Source organism: Zootoca vivipara, chromosome 7 (genome assembly GCF_963506605.1).
Source record: "Zootoca vivipara chromosome 7, rZooViv1.1, whole genome shotgun sequence".
NCBI lineage: Eukaryota > Metazoa > Chordata > Lepidosauria > Squamata > Lacertidae > Zootoca > Zootoca vivipara.
The window spans coordinates 77,153,875-77,179,989 of record NC_083282.1 but is presented as its reverse complement, the minus strand read 5'-3'; the positions used below and the strand labels follow the sequence as shown (position 1 = coordinate 77,179,989).

Sequence of the window (26,115 nt, the reverse complement as noted above, 5' to 3'; positions counted from 1 at the left end):
GCTTTCTCTTCCTATGCAGAAAAAAATGAACTTTGCTGTATAGTTAAATATCCTATTATCTTTATGGACTTAGCTGTAAATATGCAAATTTACCCTTTTGGTTTAAGCAAGCACAGACATGCCTGTCTAACCGGAGACTTTTGATCTTTACTTTTGATCTTTATCTGTGGATCTCAGTGTATCCACATGTTGACCAACAGATCCCCTATAGAGGCGATATAAACCAGCTGCAGACTTTGCTGGAAAGGAAAGCAGAGTGAAGGGTTTGTGTGAACTGAAGAGCAGTTCTGAAGCATCTGACAATGTTAATTAGAAACAATTCAATCTGATTGCACACAGTGCTTAATCCAGTGGCTGAACTCACATGAGTGCCTTTTGCATGACCTTGTACAAGCTTGTTCTAACTGCTGAAGTGGATAGAATGCTTTCATTCTTATCCTTCCAGACTAGCTCTTTCAATCAGGACTGCCATGGACTCAAGATGTGGGGTGCCACAGGGTTATGTCTTGGGCCCAGTCTTGTTCAACATCTTTATCAATGACTTGGATGATGGGCTTGAGGGAATCCTGAGCAAGTTTGCAGATGACACCAAATTGGGAGGGGTGGCTAACACCCCAGAGGACAGGATCACACTTCAGAATGACCTTAACAGATTAGACAACTGGGCAAACAAGATGCATTTTAACAAGGAGAAATGTAAAGTACTACACTTGGGCAAAAAAAATGAAAGGCACAAATACAGGATGGGAGACACCTGGCTTGAGAGCAGTACATGTGAAAAGGATCTAGGAGTTTTGGTTGACCACAAACTTGACATGAGTCAGCAGTGTGATGCAGCAGCTAAAAAAGCCAATGCAATTCTGGGCTGCATCAATAGGAGTATAGCATCTAGATCAAGGGAAGTAATAGTACCACTGTATTCTGCTCTGGTCAGACCTCACCTGGAGTACTGTGTCCAGTTCTGGGCACCACAGTTCAAGAAGGATACTGATAAGCTGGAACGTGTCCAGAAGAGGGCAACCAAAATGGTCAAAGGCCTGGAAACGATGCCTTATGAGGAACAGCTTAGGGAGCTGGGTATGTTTAGCCTGGAGAAGAGAAGGTTAAGGGGTGATATGATAACCATGTTCAAATATATTAAAGGATGTCATATAAAGGAGGGAGAAAGGTTGTTTTCTGCTGCTCCAGAGAAGCGGACACGGAGCAACGGATTCAAACTACAAGAAAGAAAATTCCACCTAAACATTAGGAAGAACTTCCTGACAGTAAGAGCTGTTCGGCAGTGGAATTTGCTGCCAAGGAGTGTGGTGGAGTCTCCTTCTTTGGAGGTCTTTAAGCAGAGGCTTGACAGCCATCTGTCAGGAATGCTTTGATGGTGTTTCCTGCTTGGCAGGGGGTTGGACTGGATGGCCCTTGTGGTCTCTTCCAACTCTATGATTCTATGATTCTATGATTCTATGTAAAAGCAAAGCTGATTTCTTTGTTACAAGCAAAGGTTGAATAACAAAGACCCCAGGTGCATCATGCCCTCGGTCCACCTGGATATGCACATCCTTTCCACGGCTGCCATTGGCTTGGTTGTACATCAGACATACATGTACCCAGATGTGACTTTGCAGCGTCATGCAAAACTGTCCAGTTTTCTGCATGGTAGCTGCATCATGCGATGGCCAGATGTGGACACACTCAGGCCAGGTCTAAACATAAAGCTCTACTTGTGATATTTGGCATTCTCATGATGGCTTTCCTTGTTTGCAATGCATACCACACATGGGGCGACATATTGGGCTGCCCTTCTCTTGTGATAAATGTATGTTAACTTTGCATGGGCAGTGGTGTAGTGTAAGAGGAATGCAGCAGAGTGCAGGTCCAAGACTTTTTTCAGAGCAGGAGCAATGATATCATCAGCTAGGAGGGCTAAGGTGGACTTTCCTTGCTTTGACCAGTGAAGGAGTTGATAATGAGGCTTGGATTTGTGGCAGATTAGCACTGGGGAAGTCAAAGAGTGAGGAAATAATCTGGACAGTGCTTTCCTCTTCTTTCATGGAATTCCTACTTTATATTTGCAGTGGGAGTAGGAGACTTCTTTTCCATTGAGAGCTACATTCCCTCAGGGATAATCTGTTTCCAAGGCAGCATCCCAGTGGTAGGTGAGACCACCACTTTTCTCACTCCTTCCCTTTCTGCCACACACACACACACTCGATCTCTCTCTCCCTTGACCCCATTGCACAGTTGGCAATGTGGTGAACTTTATAGAGACAGTAGGTGGCCCTTTATTTGAAGATGTCCTCTATTTGAAGTACTGTCTGGTCCAAGTCCACTTTAAAGGTAAAGAACAATCAGCAGGGAGAACAAGGCAGTTGCACATCAACAGTTAGCACCTGGGTAGCAGGTTGAACAGACAGGCAGCTCCACCTGGTCACTGTTTCCCCTACTGCATTCTATTTAAACTATAGTACAGAAGGACATAAGGGTTGTGGGTGGCGCTGTGGGTTAAACCACAGAGCCTAGCGCTTGCCGATCAGAAGGTCGGCAGCTCGAATCCCCACGACGGGGTGAGCTCCCATTGCTCAGTCCCTGCTCCTGCCAACCTAGCAGTTCGAAAGCACGTCAAAGTGCAAGTAGATAAATAGGTACCACTCCGACAGGAAGGTAAACGGCGTTTCCGTGTACTGCTCTGGTTCGCCAGAAGCGGCTTTGTCATGCTGGCCACATGACCTGGAAGCTGCACACCAGCTCCCTCGGCCAGTAAAGCAAGATGAGCGTCGCAACCCCAGAGTCGGTCACAACTGGACACAATGGTCAGGGGTCCCTTTACCTTTACCTTTACAGAAGGACATGACATAAGGAGCTCAGAAGAGCCTGCTGGATCAGGCCAATAGGTGATCTAGTCCAGCATCCTGTTCTCACAGTGGCCACCAAGGTTCCTGTGGGAAATCTGCAAGCAGGATCTTAGCACAAAAACCTCCTATGGTTTCCAGCAATTGGTATTCTGAAGCGTCACTACCTCCAGTTGTGGAGACAGAGCATAGCCATCATGGCCAGTACAACAATAGTAATTGTTTCTCAGTTTGCATCTATGCCTCTAAATTAGCATATGCAAATCTGCCATCTTTTGGTGTTGTGTATATACTGAAGTTTGCTTGCTTTTTTGCAAAAGTGAACACCCTAGACACAGAGGTTTGCCCACCTCTGATTTACGTTTGTCTTTATACTTACTAACTTGGCTCCCAGTTCCTCAACTTTGAATTCATTGACATGCAGTATGAGATGCATTTTTTATTATTATTATTTTTTTAGGGTTATGCATGATTCCAAATAGCCAGTAAGCTGCACTGGCAGTTGTGATGTGGAGAAAGCCACTTGTTTTACAAAGCAAAGCAGCTTATCCATCTCACTATTTCTCTCTTTCTCTCTATCTCCATTCAGCTGGGAAACAGGAGAATCTGGCACTAAAAATGTGCTTCAAGGCTTTCTGGGTTGATAAGGAGTTGCAGAAATCAGCCAATATATATGCCTGACAGATATTCTTGATCTTCTATACAAACCCAGAACGCAGCACGAGGGTAGCTCTGCTAATGAATTGCCAATCCACAAAAGCAGAGGCCCCAATTCAGAGATGCTAAGGCACCTGAAATTACTGTGCATGAAAATTCATCAAGTGGGCACTGCAAGAGGCAGGGAAATATATCAAAGGCCAAAGATGCCAGAATGAAAACGTAAATATTTATACACTGCTGTGAACAGAAGTTTCAGTTGGGCTCATTTCCACATGTGCAAACCCCACTTGCTCTATATGCGCAGCAAGATCTCACAAGTGCTTTTAAATGTTATCAGTTTGAATAGAGTTACTTATGTAGCTGTTTTCGGTTATGTATCTGTATCTGTTTTAATTTATGCAACGACGTACCTTGGATCGTGCACTTGGTGAGGGGGAGGTGGGAATAATGTAGATAAATAAATCTTTACATAGCCCAATCACCACTATCAACACAACAAGAGGAAGGTGTATCAACAGGCTCAGGGAACCTAAGGTACAAAAAATAGTTATCAGGGAAACACAAAGCAGAGAGGAGTGGGCCAAGCAGCCTAATCAGGACAGAGCATGCTCAGTGGTCAGGGAGGGGCAGTCCAGATGGAAAGAGAATAGAATGGAATATCAAGGGAAAGACATGGCAGGCTGGCTGGAATCTTGAACTGGAGCATTCCAAACTGCACCAGGTTCCTGCTTGTAATTATTATTATTTTTTTAATGCATCACTGGAGAGTGAATGAATTTCTGCCAAACTAAATTGCTGTATGGGCCTCATCAGTGCGAGAACTAAGGCACCAGCAGCCTCTCCCCTTTGAAGTGGTGAAAAACGCTGACTCAGACCATACGACTGAATCGAAAGGGGAATGTGTGCCATTACTTCTCCCCTTTCTTCTAAGCACTGCAGAGCTGTCCCAACTGATTGATGCAGGAATTTAGATTGTCCCTTGGTGTGGGGAAGCAAAGGCGTTGGCGTTACCTTTCCACCTCTCGACTGCCAAGCCTCTTAGCCTTGATAATACTGCTCATTTGCTGCTGTGCGGGAGCAGAGGGGGGCCTGTTGATTTCATTGCTATACGAAGTGACCATTGGAATTCACGGCCAGTTGGGTTACTGCTAGTTACCTAACCAGTGTTACCTGCCATTCATCTTGTCGGCATAGTGCCACCTCGGAAATCCGAGAAAGATACCATCAGTGGATGCCAAAGGTGCTGAGTTGCTTTGGTGTGTTCCTCTACTGGTGTCAGGGTGCTGTCGGCGGCTCCCGGCTGGTTGCCCAGGAAAGTATAAAGACAAGGGGAATTTTCTTACCGTCCTTTTTTATTTCAGACTTTACAAAGAGAGGCTATAGAACCCAGCCTCTTGGACAATGGCGTTGTCCCGAGTGAATCTCCATCCCCCTTCTCTCCCACTTCCTCATTCATTGCCATCATCTCCTCCTTTATGGGTGCCGCTAAGTGCCCTCTGTCTTTGAGCTCTTTCCTCAGGTACTTTTAAGGCTTGCCGGGTTCTGGGAGATGGTGGGTCTGGAATGCTATCCAGTGACAATGTGTCAGCCAGCTGCTGCTCCCGTACTGCCTGCTCCCCCTCTCCCATTATTTCCCAACTCCCCCCCCCCTCATCTGCCTCTGAGCTGTGACCTCCCGCAAACCCCTGTTGTAAATCTATACTGTCTTCCTCTTCTTCCTCCCTGGAAGGGTCAGGATGGGGAGGCGGTCTCCACAACTCCTCCTCTTTTGCCCAATCCCTGACACCTGGCAATCATGAAAGGGACATGCCAGGGCAAAGACGCTTGCCCCCCCCCCCATGTCTCTGTTGGAAATCACCAGCACACCTTCCGTGCACATGGTCACGGCATGTTGAGGGGGCTTGAACCCTTTCTTGAACATTTTGGGGGCCCTCGGTCCCTTGCGCCCCCCCTTTAGATGACGCCCCTGGTGGGTGCATGTTCTCTCCTCCACCCTGCCCTGCCCTTGCACCATCCAGGTACACAGCAGTTGCGCTGCTGTCATGAGGACAGCACTTCCTCAACTTTGTACTGTTCGTGGGGGACAGGAGGCGGGCAGGTGTGGAGGATTCCCTGGTCCTGAATGGGGTCACTGTGCCCCTGAAGGACCAGGTGCGCAGCCTGGGAGTCATTTTGGACTCACAGCTGTCCATGGAGGTGCAGGTCAATTCTGTGTCCAGGGCAGCTGTCTATCAGCTCCATCTGGTACGCAGGCTCAGACCCTACCTACCTGTGGACTGTCTAGCAAGAGTGGTGCATGCTCTGGTTATCTCCCGCTTGGACTACTGCAATGCGCTCTACGTGGGGCTACCCTTGAAGGTGACTCAGAAACTACAACTAATCCAGAATGCAGCAGTTAGACTGGTGACTGGGAGTGGCCGCCGAGACCACATAACACCGGTCTTGAAAGACCTACATTGGCTCCCAGTACGTTTCCGAGCACAATTCAAAGTGTTGGTGCTGACCTTTAAAGCCCTAAATGGCCTCGGTCCAGTATACCTGAAGGAGTGTCTCCACCTCCATCATTCTGCCCGGACACTGAGGTCCAGCGCCGAGGGCCTTCTGGCAGTTCCCTCGTTGCGAGAAGCCAAGTTGCGGGGAACTAGGCAGAGGGCCTTCTCGGTGGTGGCGCCTGCCCTGTGGAATGCCCTCCCAACAGATGTCAAAGAGGGAAACAACTACCAGACTTTTAGAAGACATCTGAAGGCAGCCCTGTTCAGGGAGGCTTTTAATGTTTAATAGATTATTGTGTTTTATTTTTCTGTTGGAAGCCGCCCAGAGTGGCTGGGGAAACCCAGCCAGATGGGCGGGGTATAAATAATAAATTATTATTATTATTATTATTATTATTATTATTATTATTATTATTATTATTATTCCGTACCAGCCACTCTGGATTCCTGTGCATATACCATGTTTTTCCATGTATAAGACTAGGGTTTTTGTTTTCTTTTAAAATTAGCTTTAAAATTTGCTCTCGTCTTATGCATGGGTAGTGCGGGGGGTGGGGTGGGCGATTGGTTGCAGCCATGAGCAGGAGATTTTCTGCAGCGTCAGGGTGGGTGATTGGTGGCTGTGTGAAGGGCTGTTTGTGATTGTGTGCCTCTGTGGCAATAGCGTGGTTGATTGGCGGCTGCGAGTCTTTGGTGACATGCACAATCATCAGCAGCGGGTGAATGGTTTTCAGCAATTCCACCCCTAAGAAAGCTCAACAACTCTGTGCCTCCCCCCCCCATTTTCTTGAATCAAGAGTCCCCAAACATAGGCGTCGCCCTATACATGGGGGCATCCTATAGATGTTGTTGTTGTTGTTGTTGTTGTTTAGTCGTTTAGTCATGTCCGACTCTTTGTGACCCCCATGGACCAGAGCATGCCAGGCACTCCTGTCTTCCACTGCCTCCCGCAGTTTGGTCAAACTCATGTTGGTAGCTACGAGAACACTGTCCAACCATCACGTCCTCTGTCGTCCCCTTCTTCTTGTGCCCTCAATCTTTCCTAACATCAGGGTCTTTTCCAGGGAGTCTTCTCTTCTCATGAAGAGGCCAAAGTACTGGAGCCTCAGCTTCACGATCTGTCCTTCCAGTGAGCACTTAGGGGTGATTTCCATGGACAAAGGCAACCCCCTTCATGGATCAATGCCTTGTCGTGGCGAAGGGGCTTGAATAACTCAGAGAAGCTATGAGCTATGCCGTGCAGGACCACCCAAGATGGACAGGTCATAGTGGAGAGTTTTGACTAAATGTGATCCACCTGGAGAAGGAACTGGCAAGCCACTCCAGTATCCCTGCCAAGAAAACTCCATGGACAAAGACAACAGACAAAAGACTACAGTATATCAAAGTCCCCCCTGCACTCCAGAGTGGATTCCATCTGCAACTCAGCATTAGGGTGCTGCGGGCATGGGGAGAGGGCTTGGCTGAGCCACTTGGGGACCAATGGCTCCCAAGCCATTGCACAATGGCACTGCAACCAATTGTCCTGCCCACCCCCCACCTTGTCCGCTGTGAGTAGCAGGGCTGCACATGCACTGAGGGCTCTGCTGCCCAAAAGCCCTGCTGCCAAAGGTTGGGAGGGAGTTAAGATTGCACCCTAAGACATGTAAAGAATTATGGAAGCTGTCCCACCTGCTGCCACTTCAATAATTTCAGCATTCCACCCCCCACCTCTCACAATTTTCATTGCTTTGCCTACCCATCTTGCAGAGCTGCTCATCCATCCATACAGCTCATGAATATTCCAGAGGAAATAAATCTTTCAGCATGCCAAAGCCTGCCTTCCACTACCATATAAATTCCACCTAAAATACAACAATGCTGGGCAATAGAGGACTGCTTGTACTAATTGGCCGTGCTGCATTTTCAAAATTGAAGCTGATCTCCCCCCCCCCCCCACAGCCCTGTGCTCCTCTTTCATGCAAAACAGAAGTTAGTTGCCAGCGTTGTGTTAGGTTTGTAAACAGTGCAACCCTGAAAAGCTATAGCTCTTCTACAGCCACTTTTCTCAGGCTACGGCAGGTCTCTACAAAGATGTGCGTGGTTGCCTCATGTGGTGAGATATCAGAACTGCAGCTTGGGACGTCTTTCTGATAGGGAAGTTTTTTAGGTCTGGGTTTGCGCCGCCCACCCAGCCAGGAAGAGCTATTAAAGGTTTGCTGTTGGGACTATGGGCCTTGCCTGAGGAAGGAGGACTTTTTGGCTCTGCTGTGTTCCTTGATTTTGACTCAAAGGTTCACCACTGTCAGCTAAGTATTGTTCAGTCCTGACAGCCTTCCAAGCTTTACACTAGGATAGATTAACACAAACCCCCTGGCATACTGAAAGCATGCATTCAGTGCTGTGCTGAGATTTGATTCAGTTCACATATAAAGGTGAACTTGCCTAATTCTCACTTTCTGAAGCAATCCTTGAACAAAACAGAAAAACACCAGGCGTCCTTCAGAATTCACACTTCTTCTAATTTTCTCCATAATGTGTGCAACAATGCATGTCCTAGGGTTAAGTGTGCATATAAATGCAACCTGTTAGCAAAAATAACATACAAAAATGCATTCTATTAGGAAAAATTCCTTTGCAAAAAAAAAATCCATCTGCTTTAGAGAAATTCATAGCAAAAACACTGATGAATGTTCATGAGGAATTTTGGGGAGGATTGTTGTTTGGGCAGATCATTGTTAGGATTATTGCTATCCTGTGATGCTTCAGCAAGGACTGATGTGATTTGTTTACAGTATATCACATAAGTGTCATGACTCATGAGTCTGAGAGAGTGTGGGGATGGAAGTCTGTCTTATCTGTTTCCTACTGAGGGTGTTATTGTTTTATTCAGTTTCACTTCTGAAACTGTTCTGTTCTGTTCTGTGGTAGCAGAGAGAGCAGATGTGATTATGGAGCCTCTGTATATAGTTTGCTAGTAAAGTAGTTTTAGAACTACACATGAGTCTTTCTTCTCGCAGAAGGATGCCAGAAGACCAGTGTGCTCTTCTCAGGAGAGAAGGGTCGCGTTTTGCCGGCACTCTGGACTGAAGGGGAAATGCTAGCCAGAGGTGTGCCAAGCAGGTTATGCTCAGAGGCACTGGGGGTCTGCCGTCTCCCCCAGGGGCATATCCCAACACTCATATTGTCTTTCTCAAAGTGAGTGCCTATGTGTGAACTCATTACATCAGATCTTGTTGTCTGTATAATTTCGTCTAGAAATATATCTTTGAACAGGATCCCCCCAAACTCCAGTTAGGACCTGCTTGGGGTCTGGTATCTTCCCCGCTCTTTCATCATGGATGCTGGCTTATTTTATGGATATATGCTGCAGGTTATTTTATTAATACTATTGCTATAAGCCTTTGGCTAGAACAACAAACCTACGAACTTGAACTTGAATGGGGAAAAAGAGAAACTGCAAGAACTGAAATTGACAGCTCCTTCCATCCCTAGATTGACAGGTGCTAAGAAGGACCTTTAACTGAAACTCCAGAGACCAGTCAGAGCCAGTCAGAGAAAAGAATACTGGGCTAGGTGGACCAATCATCTGACTTAATATAAGGCAGCCTCCTACAGTCCTTCTTGCTCTGACTGACAATAGATCTCCAGGATCTAAGACAGAAATTTTTCCCTTCTCCAACTCTGCTACCTGAAACTCTTTTAACTGGGAGGTCTTCTGCATGCAAATCGTTGTGCATCCAATTTGTAAACAGGCATGACCTCCTGTATTCCTATATTATAAGCATAGTTGATGCTTCAGCTGAAGTTTCTCAAGAAAAACAATCTGTAGGCAGGTTAATTTTTTTCTTATTTTGATTGGGAAGGGGCGTGTTGCATCACGCATATCATCAGCATACGGTTGCTATTTTCTAACAATGTGGCAGGTCAGTATCACATCAACAACTGTATTTCTCCCAGCTAGATGCAAAAATAAACATTTGATTATGCTGCTGTTCTCCATCAATTTTTTTTAAGGAGGATAAATGCATAATTATGTTAGCTATGCTTCTCCCTCCCACCCCTTCTCTCTTTTTGGGAAACAGAAAAGTATCAATTATTTCCTTACATATTCAGGAAAAGAAGGCATCTTAAGCAATCAAGCTAATAGTTTTTCCTTAATTACTTTTAGCTGATTTCATGCTCTCATGGCACATTGCTGATTGAACTAAACCATCCAAAATTCACCAAATACAACATTTTGTACTCAGTGTTTTGTAAGCGGGGGGGGGGGGAGCCCTTGAGTGTGGTTCAGCAAAGCTGCTGGGTCTAGCAAGCCCTTGGAAGTATCACATTTTGCTGTAAAGATGATAAAAGCATAGAGCGCCTTGACATGAGTTGTCTTCGCAGCTGCTGGATGGTGCATGGCCTTTAATACCTTGCTTTATCTCCTCTGGAGATTTGGAAGTCAGGCACACAAGGATTTATAGAGCTGAGCCAAAACAGGTGTTTTAACTTTGCTTCTTTTCTTTTCTTTTTTGCTTTTGTTATTTCCAAAATGCGCCTCCCATTTTTCAGTAGCTTTTGACTGCCTCTTCGAAATTTCATCTTGTTTTGAAGCGTGCAAAATACCCCAAGGGCTGGATTTTAAGACAATGGGAACTGCACGGCGTGAGTGGGCAGAAGGTAGAACTGGTAGAAAATCAGCTTATTGCCAAGACTTCAAAACACCACACTAGGCTTTCTGCAAGCACCAGTAATCACTGGCGAAATGGGGAGGGCCCACAGGACAGACGTCCTCCCCCAGTGCTCTATAGGAAATCATTTTAAAGACTTCCAGAAGCAAAGCAAGGGCCTTGATGTTGCCAATCAATAGATGGCCTCTGGCGTGCTTAACCATTTCCCAAGCCAAGTTTCAGCACCTATAGGGGGGGGGATTACCTAGAATTACCTGTGGGAAGTTCTTGTAAGAATCTGTGGGTGGGAGGGGAGGGTTGTTGTTTAGTCGTTTAGTCATGTCTGACTCTTCGTGATCCCATGGACCATAGCACACCAGGCACTCCTGTCTTGCACTGCCTCCCACAGTTTGGTCAAACTCATGTTCATAGCTTCAAGAACACTGTCCAACCATCTCGTCCTCTGTCGTCTCCTTCTCCTAGTGGCCTCAATCTTTCCCAACATCAGGGTCTTTTCCAGCGAGTCTTCTCTTCTCATGAGGTGGCCTCATCAGCTTCAGGATCTGTCCTTCCAGTGAGCACTCAGGGCTGATTTCCTTCAGAATGGATAGGTTTGATCTTCTTGCAGTCCATGGGACTCTCAAGAGTCTCCTCCAGCTCCATAATTCAAAAGCATCAATTCTTTGGCGATCAGCCTTCTTTATGGTCCAGATCTCACTTCCATACATCACTACTGGGAAAACCAGGAGGGTTAAGCGCAGTCTATTCTGTGTGTTGATTCTCCTGCATGACACCGTATTTGTTTTATGAATATTGTGTTTGAAACTGCACGTTTCCTGATCAGGTTTAGCTCTGCCCCAAGTCATGTTGCTGCCTGTGGCAAAGCACAAAATGGCACCTCTTGCCCACTGCATGTATGGAAGCTGACTAGAATGACAGCTGAATCTAATTCAGCGTTGCCACTGCTGCCCCCTGGCATCTCCCACCCAAGGTGCCTCACTCTACCTAATGATAACCTGCCAGGGAAGCTTTTGTAAACTAGAAGGCAAATGCTCTCCCCCCCCCCCACGCTCCTGCTTCCGTTCAGGTTATCGGCGCACCACAAACTATTCATTATAGCTACGTTTGTAGGCTAATCTAAATGTTGCGTTAGCATTGGATGGTCTTTATTTACAAAGTCAAAATTGCCTGTAGCATCTCTTCCAATTCTGTAATATGAAAGCAAAATGTACATTAGTCAGAACATCCACTTAGTATTGAAATGAGTCTCTTCCACTTTGTTTCCAGTTTTATCATTTTCACACTCATTTCAACAATAGCTCAAGAGATGCTCAAGGCAATGTTGGTGCTTGGCATCCAAATGCCCTGACCTTTGTGGGTTAGAGTGGCCTTTTACAAGTGAAGGTACATGCCATTAGGGTAGCTGTGGCAGAAAATCTAAATGGCACCCCAACAGCCTTCTTTGTAGCAGTGAGTGACTTCCTTCAGATCTGCTCTGTAACATAGCTGTCAAGTTTTCCCTTTTGTCACGAGGAAGCCTATTCAGCATAAGGGAATTTCCCTTTAAAAAAAGGGAGAACTTGACAGCTATGCTCTGTAATGGTTCCAAGACTCTGACATCTCTTTGGTTCTGCTTGGATTGAACTCTGACAGGGTTGGTAGGGTGGTATCCAGCTAAATGGTTCTGCTAGCACAAGGAGTTTTAGCTGTGCAGTGGAGTTTCTTCATCTTCTCCTCTCCACATGCAAACCCGCACAAACTTGTGTTTTGTGTGTGTGTGTGTGTGTGTGTGTGTGTGTGTGTTTGCACATGCACGCACATGCACCTGAAATAAGAGAGACAAGAGGAAAGACACATATGGAGAAATACCCAATTATATGTCACAAATCACCATTAAAAAATATTACACATTAATATTTCTGCAACTGTAACATTATGCTTTTACACTACAGTGGTACCTCGGGTTACAAACACCTCAGGTTACAAACACTTTGGGTTACAGACTCTGCTAACCCAGAAGTAGTACCTCGGGTTAGGAACTTTGCTTCAGGATGAGAACAGAAATTGTTCTCCGGCGGCACAGTGGCAGCGGGAGGCCCCATTAGCTAAAGTGGTAGCTCAGGTTAAGAATGGTTTCAGGTTAAGAACGGACCTCCAGAACATATTAAGTTCATAACCAGAGGTACCACTGTATTGGGCTATTTCACATAGTGCCAGTATATTTAATTCTTTTTTTACAAAAAGCCTTTGGAGTAGAAAGTTCTGTTTTTAATTTATTCTTGGTGTTTTTTTACTTAGTACCCAAAATGGATGACCAGAAGAAGTGGGATGGTTGGAAAGGACTCGGTCATGTCCACCGGAAAATAAGTGGGGTGGGTCACCGAGGGGATGACATCCTCCCTTACTTCAGAAAATGTTTTACTCTCAAAATTTCAGGAATGATCCTCTTAACTGGGGATTCTGACAATTTGAGTTCCACTTGATACATTTGAACCTCAAAATCTGAATTGGAATTTTGTAGAGGCAGATTTCACAAAGTCTATTTGCCGCCTTTTGATAGTACCCTCCCCCAAAGTCTGCTACCTGAGATGAGCCATTAAACAGCACCTTAATGGTAGGATTGCTGATCTTTTTCTCATGGAAAGATAAATCTTACATTGAACACTTCACAGCCATTTCTACTCCACCGTTTGCTGCAGATTTGTGCTCAAGCATGGTGAAACCACATGTGCAATTAAATTGTAAATCTCTCTTGCTTTGTGCAATCAATACCATCGTTCTAAAAGCATGTGTTTGATGAACCTGGTCCTTTAAAACAAAACAAAAAACCACCCACTGATTTGTCCTGAAGTTACTTAGCACTGATAATTCATTGGGAGTCACAAAAATTCAATCAGGGACTTGTAGATTTGCACTGGTGGGAAAAGCTCTCCTGGAAGCAGCTGTCATTTTCTGTTCCTGGAATCCTGCCTGTGTATACGGAGCCTTGTGTTCCAAGACAGCAATATCATTAAGGGCCAACACCTTTTGGCAGTGCCCCAGGGAAGTGTCTGAGGTGGAACTTCAGTATCAGCACTGGTGAATCACAGCAGCCTTCTTCCACCAGTCAGAACATAACGGGAATAAGTTCTGAGCATCACATAACACAGCCGATGAGCACAGTGTGGCGACACAAGCACAGATATGGGTCGATCATCATGCCACTGCTTCTGAACCTGTCAAGGCCGGCCCTACCCTTAGGCAGCGGCCTCAGGCAGCAGAATCAGTGAAGTGCTGGAGGACAGGTGTGTGTGCCAAATGCTCTGTTCCATACTCTCTTAAGCTAGCCTCCTGCCCTTGCGTGCAGTGGAGAATCTTGCCCTGTCACCAGTCAGGGCAGTGCTGTTGCTCACCTGGCTTCCCAAAAACATATGTCACTGCCAGTTACTGAGAAGGGGGGAGCAGGCATTTTTGCCAGCCCCCACTGCCCATTACTGGTGTTGAAGTAAAGTTCAATTGCCAATCCATTTACCTTCTGGACTGATGGGGGTTGCCATCCTCTCCTCTGACAGCAAAATACCCTGGGCTAGCAGGTAAAGTTGACCCACCTGCCCTGATGTCATTATGGCCTCCACTTTTGAATTGCCAGGCATTGACTGGTAGCCATTCAAGAAACTGCAAAAGTACAAAAAAACTAAAGTGGTGGTAGGTGTGCAATTCTGAGCTCTCTAGCAATCTCAGCCTTTGTTTTAAGAAAAAGAGAAAGTTGCCAGGTCTTAACCTTCTGAAGGGATGCTTGAAAATGTGTGAGCCGTTCCTACTGATGAAACTTTAGGAGCCAGGAGGATTGCAGAGCAAGATTAGGAGCTCCAAGTGGGTGGGCTTCCCTTCAACACCTTAACTAGACAAAGCAGAAGAAATGAAACAAAAACTGTCAAGCTTACCAAAGGTATACAGGTTGTAAAATCTGGTTTTTCTTGGTAAATATTTTCTTTTCTTGGTACGGAGTACACACTGCCCAGAGAATCCATCATCAAGCCCAGGGGTGCAACAATTGTTTTGCTGCAAAGCAAATGTTCACATATAATTTTTTAAAAAACCAGGTTTGACTTATGCTTTTGGCACCATAGGCTTCTCTTTGCAAATGGTGCCCAAAGGAAAGAGTAGCCAGCTTCAGGACTTTTTACTTTTTGAATTAGTTACGTTGTTCTCCACTGAGCACCAGAGTTCAAGCAAGTCCAGCAAAGGCCTCCAGAACACTGTCTGTTCTATCTGTACAGGATCAGTTTAGATCAGCCTTTCTCAAACGTGGGTACCCAGATGTTGATGGACTACAACTCCCATTATCCTGGACTACTGGTCCTTCTAGCTAGAGGTAATGGGAGTTGTAGTCAAACAACATCTGAGGACCAATGGCGCCCCCCCCCCCCGAAAAAACCCCACGGGCAAGTGGGGACTCCAGGGGTCCAGCCTGGTCTCCCCATAGCTACCTTTGTGAGGGGGGAGGGGAAGAGGCTTGAGTCCGCTCATGGCTCCATCGCACCCTACAGCCAAAGCCACATGCTGTCACCAACAGCAGTGGATTTTCCAATTGGAGGTAAATACTGTATGCCAAATAAAACTTGGGAGAAGAATTAGGTCTAAATTATTTGATTTGGTAAAACGGAAGCCAAAAAGGAAGTCAGCTTCCAGTTTCTGCAGACAGGCTCTGCAGGGGACTCTTTTGTGCATGGGCGTAGGCAGGGGGCAGGGGGGCAGCTGCCCCCCCTGAAGCAAAAAATTAATGTATTTTACAGACCATAACCAGCACTTTTCCCCTCCAAAAACTGAAGTGGAAAGGGCTTTGCTTTAGCAAGAGCAGCTAAATCTCCGCTTGCTGGGGGGGGGAACACAGCAGTAACAAAAACACATCAAATAAATAAAGCAAAGTGGCTACCAGTAGTTAAGCAGTTAAGACAATGGAGCATATATCCCCAGGCAAGATTCGCTAGCTGACCATTTCACCCTATTGTTCTTAAGTGGGAGTTGTTAATGGGCATTCAGGAGCATTAAGAGTTCTATTGGCGATTTAATGAGGGTGCAGACTCAGAGGATTCAATTTGACTAAGGTGGCTCTGCAAGGCTAAAAAGAAGTGAATAAGAAAGGGGGGGCTGTAGCTTTGACAGACACAGTGATGTTTATAAAAAGCATTGGTGTTCCAGTCTGCCCCTCCTCCTGCATCTGTATACTGTAAATCAGGGGTGGCCACCTCCCAAGAGACTCTGATCTACTCAGAGTTTAAAACTGGGGGTGATCTACCCCCTTTTGGGGGGTTCAGGTCAAAGCTGTTGAGTTTTTTTTAAGGAAGGGAAGCTTCTTTTAGGAGGGAGGGAGGCCCATTTTTGTTTAGGGCTTCAGGTCATAGTTCAACTTTTTTGAGGGAGGAGGAAAATTTTGGGTGAGCTTTTTTTAGGGGTGCCAGTGACCTACCAGTGATCTACCACAGACATCCAGTGATCTACTGGTAGATCACAATCTACCTGTTGGACGTGCCTGCTGTAAATCAAGCAGAGAGAAAGCTGCTTACAAGGCTCCTGTACATGCAGAGTTCCAGCATCACAGCGTCACCCAGAGGCACCCACAAATATGAGTTATCCCTCTCTCTATTTCTTCCTTCCTTCCCTCCCTCTTCCATCCTTAATAAAATACGGGGGGGCAGATAAGCCCCACATAGAAAGCCCATCAACATGGGGGGATGACTCTTTCAAATACGGTATTTACCAGTAATTGGGGGGGGGGAGGCACCTAGGCCTCTAGGAGTTGGCTGCTATGCCTAGGAGTAGGACAATTCAAGAAAGCAGAATGATGCATATGCTATGGTAATATATCAATAGAATCATAGAATAGTAGTCGGAAGGTACCACAAGGGTCATCTAGTCCAACCCCCTGCAATGCAGGATTTTTTTCCTAAGGTGGGGCTTGAACCATGGTTGAAATATTATGCTGATATGCAGCAACGCCTCGGAGCCGTCGTGGCTGCGGCCGTGTCTTGCCTCGCCCTCGCCCGCCCTGCCACCCCCTCTCGCCTGCCCGACCCTCCCGTCCTCTCCAGCCAAGCAGGGTAGCCGCCAACGCTACCAGCCCCAGAAGCACAAGGTGGGTGGCCGCTGCTGCCGCCGCCACAATTTCATCAGGCCCGCTGGCCATTTAGCCCCGCCCACTTCGTGGCCCCTCCCCTTCCATGCCTTGGCCCCGCCCCTGAACGACCATGGCTTGCCCCCCCTAGTTTTGATCCTGGCTACGCCCCTGCTTTTGTGAATGGGAGCAGAGCACAATAGCAGCAGCTAATGGAGACTTCTTAGCAACTTTGAGCTTTAAGAGACTCTCTTTCTTTTGGATACATATTGGTTACAGTTATGTCAGGTTGGTCTTCAATACAGTATGGCAATTCGGAGATACAAGTTGACTAATTAATCCTTGGGTGAAGGGGTACAGAAACAGATTGATATCATCTACTCTTTTCTCTATTTTTATTTTTATTACTTTCTCCCCTCTTTCCTTTTACTTCCTCTGTAAAGATTGCAAGGGGTGGGGAGGGCCCAAAAGTGTAAAGGGAAGATTTCATAGTTCAGCTCAGGAGTGGAAAAAGTGAGAAGGACAACCGTGACTTCAAGGAAGAATGGGAACTTTTTACAAATTATTTAAAAAGACAACAAAAGGATCTGGGCTCCTTGGCAGGTTTCGAATAAACATCCACAAATTTATTAGTAGAACACATGATAGATAAGGCAATGATATGTACAATTTTATAATATGCAGAGAAAAATATGTGCAAACAAATCTGACAGGGGAGCTGAGGGAAGTCTTTGGAGGGTGGGAGAGGGAGGGATGGGAGGGAATAAAGGGGGGAGAGTAATTGGTTATATTGATTGACAATATGTTTGTTTAAAGAAGGAATATATTCAATAAAAATATTTTAAAAGAAAAAAGAAAAGAAAAAGAGAAAGGCTACTTTAGATTTTTGTGGGCTGAGGAGGTGGGCATCCTGCTTTAAGAAGTACATCTGACCACCCTTGGCTGCTGACCACCTTGTCTTCTTGGATCAAGCCAAAGGCGATTGCTTGGGTGGGTCCAGGAAGTGGAGAATGCTGGAAACATCTTTAACCTGGCTTTTGACACTTGAGGTCTATGCTATTAGGAACCACTTTATCTTTATGGTTGTGAGATCTTTTGAATTATTGATGATATTGTGTTTTAATGCGGTAACCTACCCTGGGACCTTAGGGTGAAGGATGGGTCAATCAATCAATCATCAGCATCATCTAACTTAATATTGCAAAGAGAATATTACCAATGCATGGATAATTCTTATATTGGTCAGGTGAATCAATGCTTCCAGACAAGGTAATATATGCCCATATGTGATGTGAACTCCTGACAAGTGCAACATCTTAGCACCTTGATCTACCATTTGCTTTTGTGTGTGGCTGTGATTGGAAATGGCAGCTTCTACTGTAAGATCCAGGGCTCTATTTCAGATTGTTCTGTTTTGATTTTTGTCCAAGCAGGTGGAATGTGCACAGAGGCTGATGCATCATGACCGCTGCTGTGTTTACATTCAGCACGGAAGACGATAAGCATTCAGAGAGTATACGAAGCTAGGGATGGAGAAGAAATCCAATTGAGTTCATATTTAAAGGCAAATCTACCTAATTCACACTTTCTGAGGAATATGTGAACCAAAACACAGCCATCCTTCAAAATTCATACTTCTCCAACGTTTACAGTGCAGTTCTCAGCACCCAAGCACAGAGAGCTGGACTTGATGGCTCTACAACTCTATGATTCTGAGTCATGTGTAGAAAAAAAAATACATATACTAAACTCTGTCTAAAAGTGCATATATCGGTGATAATAGTGTCAGGATACTGCCAGCGGCTCCCGGCTGGTTGCCCAGAAAAATATAAAGACAAGGAAACATTTCTTACCATCCTTTTTTATTTCAGTCTTTACACAGAGCAGCTATAGAACTCAGCCTCTTGGATAATGGCGTTGTCCCGAGTGAATCTTCACCCCACATCTCTCCCACTTTCTTATTCATCATTCTCATCGTCTCCTCTATGGGTGCTGCTACATGCCCTCTGTCTTTGAGCTGTTTACTCTCCTACTTTTAAGGCTCTCCGGGTTCTGGGAGATGGAGGGTCTGGAATGCTTTCTAATGACAACATGTCAGCCAGATGTTGTTTTGGCTCTCCCATGATTTCCCAGTTTTTCCCCTCATCTGCCTCCCTCAGACCCCTGTTATAAATCTATACTGTCTTCATCTTCCTCCTCCCTGGAAGGGTCAGGATGCGGAGGTGGTCTCCACCATTCCTCCTCTGCCTGGTTCCTGACAAATAGCATACAAAAATGCATTATGTATAAGAAAATTTTCTGTGCAAAAATGTGTATTTTAGGGGAAATTGTGGTGTTTATAAAATAAATATAAATATTTATTTTAATGTACTACTGAATTACTCAGAAAATATTTTAGCATGAATATGAAAGTGCTTTATCATCAAAAGAAAACAAATTACTATTGCCCTTCATTGTGAGCAGATTCTGCTTGAGAAGTAGAGGAACCCAAGAAGGTTTCTTAATGACATAACTATAGAAGGGGGGGGTCATTTGTAACACCTAAGTGTTTTAACAAGAACACATGAAATTCCACTTCCTATTTCCCTTAAAAGCAATAACCTTGGGCAGGTAGTTTCACATGTTTGCTGCCTTTTGTTTCATTTTTTAAAAAAATTAATTTCATATCCCATCCTTGAACATGAAGGCTACCAGGGTAGTGCCTGGGATGTGTATATAAAATATGTAATACGAAGACCATTAAGCAATTATATAAAACAGGTATCCAAAGCAAAAACAACAACAATGGGTTGTATCCAACTAAGTTCCACCCAGAGCAGCCCTATTGAGGCCAATGGACCTAAGCAAGCCGTGCCGATCCATTTCAGTATTTGATGTGCAAAAGTGAGAGCAGGAAATGAAATGATTTTAATGATGCTAAATCATTACCCATTTCAGTGGCCCTAACCACCTTCTGTTTTCTTTGCAGATTTTGGCAATCATTTCCATCATGTTCATCGTCCTCTCTACAATTGCCTTGTCACTCAACACTCTTCCTGAGCTCCAAGGCTCAGATGAATATGGAAACGCCACCGATAACCACCAGTTAGCCCATGTCGAGGCTGTGTGCATTGCATGGTTTACAATGGAATACCTCTTACGGTTCCTCTCCTCTCCTAAGAAGTGGAAGTTTTTCAAAGGGCCACTGAATGCTATTGACTTGTTAGCCATCTTGCCATACTACGTCACCATCTTCCTCACAGAGTCAAACAAAAGTGTACTTCAGTTCCAGAATGTGCGGAGGGTCGTTCAGATATTCCGAATCATGAGGATACTCCGAATTCTCAAGCTAGCTCGGCACTCCACCGGTTTGCAATCCCTGGGATTTACGCTGAGGAGAAGCTACAATGAGCTTGGGTTGCTCATTCTGTTTCTGGCCATGGGGATTATGATATTTTCGAGCTTAGTGTTCTTTGCAGAAAAAGACGAGGAGGATACAAAATTCAAGAGCATCCCAGCATCCTTCTGGTGGGCAACCATAACTATGACAACAGTTGGCTATGGAGACATCTACCCTAAAACACTCTTAGGTAAGATCGTTGGTGGCTTGTGTTGCATTGCTGGTGTCTTAGTCATTGCCCTCCCTATACCAATCATTGTAAATAACTTCTCTGAGTTCTACAAAGAGCAGAAGAGGCAGGAGAAAGCCATCAAGCGCAGAGAAGCTCTTGAAAGAGCAAAAAGAAATGGGAGCATTGTGTCCATGAATATGAAGGATGCTTTTGCCCGTAGTATAGAACTGATGGACATAGTTGTTGAAAAAAAGGGAGAAAATGCAGGCAAAAAGGATAAAATTCAGGACAATCATTTATCCCCAAGCAAGTGGAAATGGGCCAAGAGATCTCTCTCCGAAACTAGCTCCAACAAATCTTTAGAGACAAAGGAACAAGGGTCGCCAGAAAAGGCTCGCTCATCTTCCAGTCCTCAGCATCTGAATGTTCAACAGCTGGAAGACATGTACAGCAAAATGGCAAAAGCTCAGTCCCAGCCCAACCTCAACATGAAGGAGTCAGGTCAACCCAACAAGCAAAAGGAAGAATTAGAAATGGAAGCCATTCCTGGCCCTATGGTCCCCTTGCTCACCACTCGGGCTGATGGAATAATTGACATGAGGAGCATGTCAAGTATTGACAGTTATATAAGCTGTGCTACAGAATTTCCTGACTCCGGGAGATACTCCCATAGCCCACTAACTACGCTGCCTAACAAAGGTGGGATAAATCCACTTCAGGATCCATATAGGCCAGAGGGAAGCGGGTCCAAATTCAAGGAGATAAAACCAAATCTAGAAAGCAGTCGTTGCTCTACATTTTTCATAGAGAGCCCCAAACGTACCATTAAAGTCACCAATCCTCTAAAATTAAGATCCCTGAAGGTTAACTTTATGGAAGAGGATGCCATAGGACCAACAGCATCAAACGTCCTGAGAATATACCCAGATCCCCTCAAGATCAAAGGAGCAACAGGAGCAGCTACAGATAGTTCTGGCCACTCTGATCGGTCTTTAATGAGTCCAGAAACCTCTATCTATACTACTGCAAGTACTCGAACACCCACAAAATCCCCCGAGAAGCAGGCAGCAATAGTTTTCAACTTCCACGATGCTGGGATACACAAATATATCGACGCCGACACTGATGACGAAGGTCAGTTGCTGTATGACTCAAGCCCTCCCAAAGCCCCACCAGGAAACCCTGCTCCCAAATACAGCGTCACACATGGTGGCTATTTAAGGCAAAGAGATAGTGTTTATAGAACAGAGAAGAACCACTTAGAGACTGCTGCTTTACCCTCCTCACCCAAGCTTATTGGGCAAAACTGCCTTTATTCCATGGAAAGTATCACTGGAAGAACCCGTGGTAACCAGGGAACTATCAAATTAGAGAACCACATTTCGCCCGAGGTTCACATATTACCGGGTGGAGGAGGACATGGTAACACACATGATCAAAAGATCTGACACGTAACCCAGAACTTTTGGTGAAAGCTGAAAAGGAATGCCTTTACACTCAACACACGAAGAAGAGCTTCTGCATGGCATGAACTTTGGACTGAAACGAGCCACCTGTTTTTTAAAAGCAAGAGGATGCCCTCAAGGTGGGCTCAGGAATATGTCCTCCTCTGGATCCACTACAAAGTTGCTGCCCACAGCCATCAGCTGAAACGAAGATTGTGCATCTTGGTCATAATTTGATCTCCTTTCGACTTCCTTCATTGAAGTTAGTGTGACCAAATAGTCCATTCACTTCCCCCCCCCCTTCTTTTTGATGGATCTCTTATATGTGGCAGTATCAGCATCTGACACAGCATTACCCTTTTAAAGGAGACCAAGGTGGCCAGAGTCAAATACTGGAAGAAATGGTTAGGTGTGATAAGAGTAATCAGTGATGCAACACTTCTTGCATGAGGGCAACTGTTTCAAACATCCCCAGCTATGCCTTCTTCTCTGAGGGATAGGAGGTCTAAAGGTAAAAGAATGGGCTGGTTAAATTGCGGATTCAGTGAATTGAGAAATAAACTGTTTGAATTCTCTGTGTGTGCTTAATACTTCAAGATTCATTGAGACCTGAAGTTTTCCTTTTTTAAAAAAAAAATAACAGCAGGGTGAGTTGCACCACTTGTATCTAAATCCAAAACACCCCTTCAAAATTATATCTAAGAATAGCACTTACTGTATTACTGCTCATAGTAACACCAAAACAGAGATCAGGGAAGCAGTTTTTAAACTGAGATTAGAAAGGCAGTTTTCACATTTAAAAGACAATGGGAATGGATGTGTGAAGGAGGCATCGTTCTGCTCTTAGGGGTGAGAGGGTTTGGTTGGTATTCTTAGAAGGGAGCAACCAAGATGTAGCTGACCCTTTTGTGTGTTGGGGGAAGGCTACTGCGCAAGACCACAGCCATATTGTAAACGAAAGGACAGTGCAACCCCTGGAGATTCTGACCAAAGCATTAAGCTGGGAGTCCATACTGGCTTTATGATCATCTCCAGCACAAAAGAGGCTAAAGTTAATAGTATGAAAAGGCATTAAATGTCGGCTCCCTGAATTATTTGCACATCCTTTCATGGCTTACACCTAATCCATTATCCATGCCAGAAGAATCTTTCTGCCACATTTTGCACTTAAATAGCGCAGAATGAAAAGATATGCAAGTTTCAAAAACATAAATATGCAAAAGTAGTAACGACAGTCCTAAGCAATTAGCCTGATCCTCCTCTCATTTGGGCTGGTTGTGAATCATACGAGGCTCCCACTGGAGTTTCACTAATGAGGTGTAAATGAGAAGGGAATCAAGTTTCAAATATTTTGCTTTTAAACTGGCCATTTTAAAGAAAACCATAAATACCAGCTTGGATTTATAACGTAGGCTGGTATATTAAATCTTGTATCATTTAGGTTTGTTGATATCAAAAGCACTTTATGTTGATTTTATTATTGCGTTTGACAAAGGTGGCATAGAGAAGCAGAGAGAATGTATTTTTTTAAATAAAAACAAAAAACAAACAACCTAGCACTTTAAAACAAGCACTATCTTGATTTGTGCCTCGTCACATCTGTGATTTGTTACTCACCTGGTAACAAACTGCGATAACTGTGATGATAAGACTTAATGTTGTGTCCATTGTTGCTGTAGTATATGTGTCATTGAAAGTTTGACTTCTCTTTCAGGGTACACTGTACTCTGATGTGGACTCAAAGTCTAGTATAAGAGGTGGGCAGTAGAAGAAGAAACTTTAGGTCACTGCCATCCCCCAAAAAGAACACATGTGAAATAGACATGACCTAAACTTCGGAGCAAGTTGGTAAAAGTAGTATAGAGAAATGTCATGTTCTTGTTTTCCTCCTACAATAATAATATGGGTTTCATTCAGTTTTTCTAGGAAGAGATCCAAATATTGCATATGGGCTATATACAATATTTTCACTGGCCATATTCAAGAAATGAGGTTTAAAAACCTGGGAATAGTGAAGTTTTTTGGCCAGTACATCAAATTAAGGTTGCTTCCAGCTGGGTGCTTATTATGGGATGGGTGCTCCTCATGCATGCAGATTTTTTCACAGCATCCACATTACATTGCTGGCATCAAAATGCCAGCTTGTATTCTCTCCTGCCCCCGTATCATTTGGCCTTCCCCGTGGGAAACCCAAAACGTTTTTTAAAAAAACACCTGTTGTCAGTGACCTGCGTGCAATATCTGAATGGCCCATTTATAATACTGAGCCTCCATTTGGAAGCACAGTAACCTTTTTAGACATGGGTGTTTTATCAGTGAAGTGCATTGCCCCTACAGTGATGCATAAACCACCTGCATGCCACAGGCCTCGGGGCTCAATTTTTCTGAAATGAAAAGCTGTAAGTAATATATTGCGCCCCTGAAAAAGACAACCCCCACTATCTGAATATACATGTTTCGTCAAATAGTTACGTTTCCGATATCATATAGCTGTTGGCTGGTCATGACTGTCATTCTTGTCCATTTAAGCTATATTGTATTCCTGCCTCTAATGCACGCAGCGTGGATGGACAAAAGCAATAAGCGCATTGTGGTTGTCATTATCGCTTTGTTAAGTTGGACCTCTGGCTGGCACAATATTATAAGTAGGTATGGAGATGTTGCACATTGACTGAATTATTCAGCAATCCAGTACTGTTCGGATTACTGAATAATTTCCCAATATTTCCCAAGAGGCCTTACGGTTACACTATTGTCCTATTCACTCACATGCGCATTAGGCAGATCAAGATATGAATAAGCTCAAATGGTGTACAGTTTAGGCCAGTAAAAGTCGGATAAGCTCCTTTCCATGCAAGAAGTCGCACAGTCAGCAGGCAAAAATGCACCTCTATATTCAAAAGTCTCTACAGAATAGCATATTTGAAAAGAACACCCCCTACCCCAAATTAGAAGTCCATCTTTGTTCATTCAGAACTTGTGTTAAGTGTGAGCCTCACAGTAATTCATACAATGTACTTAGGAGAGTTAAGTTGTAACAATCAAATAATTATTAGGAACTAATGATACAGCAAATGAGCTTTAAGCATATTATTGTAGTGATCCATTCCTAATTAAACTGACTGTTAAGTGAGTTCCATTGAACTCGGGAAACTTCCTTCATGTTTAGGACTAGGGTCTGGTAAATATTATTTTAGGGATGAAAACCAATTGCTACGGAAAATTCCCATGTATTTTAAGTGAGGGGGTGTTAAATAGTTTCAACACTGGGATTGACAGGGAGGCAAGACGTAGACAAGGACTGCTTATGTGCTTAAGCAAAGGCAAGTGAATTAGGTCATTTGCAAGTCAAACCCCTAAATTGTGTGTGTTAGAAGTCTGTCATGTCCATCATCAGCACAAATGTTTAAATAAAAACAAATTCAGGGAAAAATTACTTTTTGATATATAAAAAGTATACAGCGGTGATTTCCACATTGCATCTTTTAGAGCTGATTCTTTCATGTAAAAAGTTTTCAGAGGAATTGTATTTTTCATATCCGAAAGCAAATGCGTTTGACTATAGCCATATAGAGAAAGGATTTAACAAATCGCTATTGGAAATGAGATATTCGAGTTCCTAGATGACAGTCACAAGAATCGCGGCGTTTAAAAAACAAACCTGGAATATCAACTGGTGCAACTCTCCTTGTAACCAAAGGCCCTGTTATTGCCTTGCGTGGACATAGCGTGACACAAAACTATCATTCATCTAGCGCAAACTTCTCAAGTAGCATGTTACCAGGTCACTTTTGACAGCTTTGTTCAAAAGTATCATAAAGTATCTATCCTTTGAGTGTGAACCGCCAAAGTCCTATAGATTTCTTATAGAAAGAGAATAATTAAAGATGGGCATACACTATGCTCAAAAACATTTCTTTCTTCTGTTTGTGAAAGTGTTATTCTAGCTCACATTTTGTGCCCCACAAAAACAAACAAACATGGATCTCTGGGGCAAACCATACTGCTATGAATGGGTTCTACACAAAACCATAGCAATGGTCCTGTATCTTCCGTTCATTTCAGTGCAGCTTGCGCCGGAGAACCTCCAAGTGGAATTGTGTCCTATGGTTAATTTAAATTAAATGATGCCTGAAAATGAAATGCTTTGTACAAAGTAAGTATAGATGTATGAGCACTGGGAAATCTACTCTGAACGTTTGAAAAGCATTTGGAATGAAAGCAAAAATCCGAAAGAACCGGGGAAGGGTCTGCACTCATCACAAAAGAGAAAAGTAGTGGGTGGGGGGGGGGTTAGGGGGACCACAATGCAGAAATCCATAAAGTATTGAAATGACGCCTCTGTACAATTTGCTTGTTTGTTAGATGCATAGCTGGCCCTTTCACTAGCTGAACT

At 44.3% G+C, this 26,115-nt stretch overlaps 1 protein-coding gene across 1 annotated transcript in view; it reads left to right on the top strand.

Moving 5' to 3' along the window:
• KCNB1 (potassium voltage-gated channel subfamily B member 1) overlaps positions 1-25,985 on the top strand; it is a 194,131-nt gene extending 168,146 nt beyond the window's left edge. Inside the window, exon 3 of the mRNA XM_035123028.2 lies at positions 19,692-25,985. Within this exon, the coding sequence (XP_034978919.1) occupies positions 19,692-21,722 (2,031 nt within the window). The 3' untranslated portion in view covers positions 21,723-25,985. The remainder of the gene's footprint in view (positions 1-19,691) is intronic.
• The last annotated feature ends 130 nt before the right edge of the window (positions 25,986-26,115 follow it).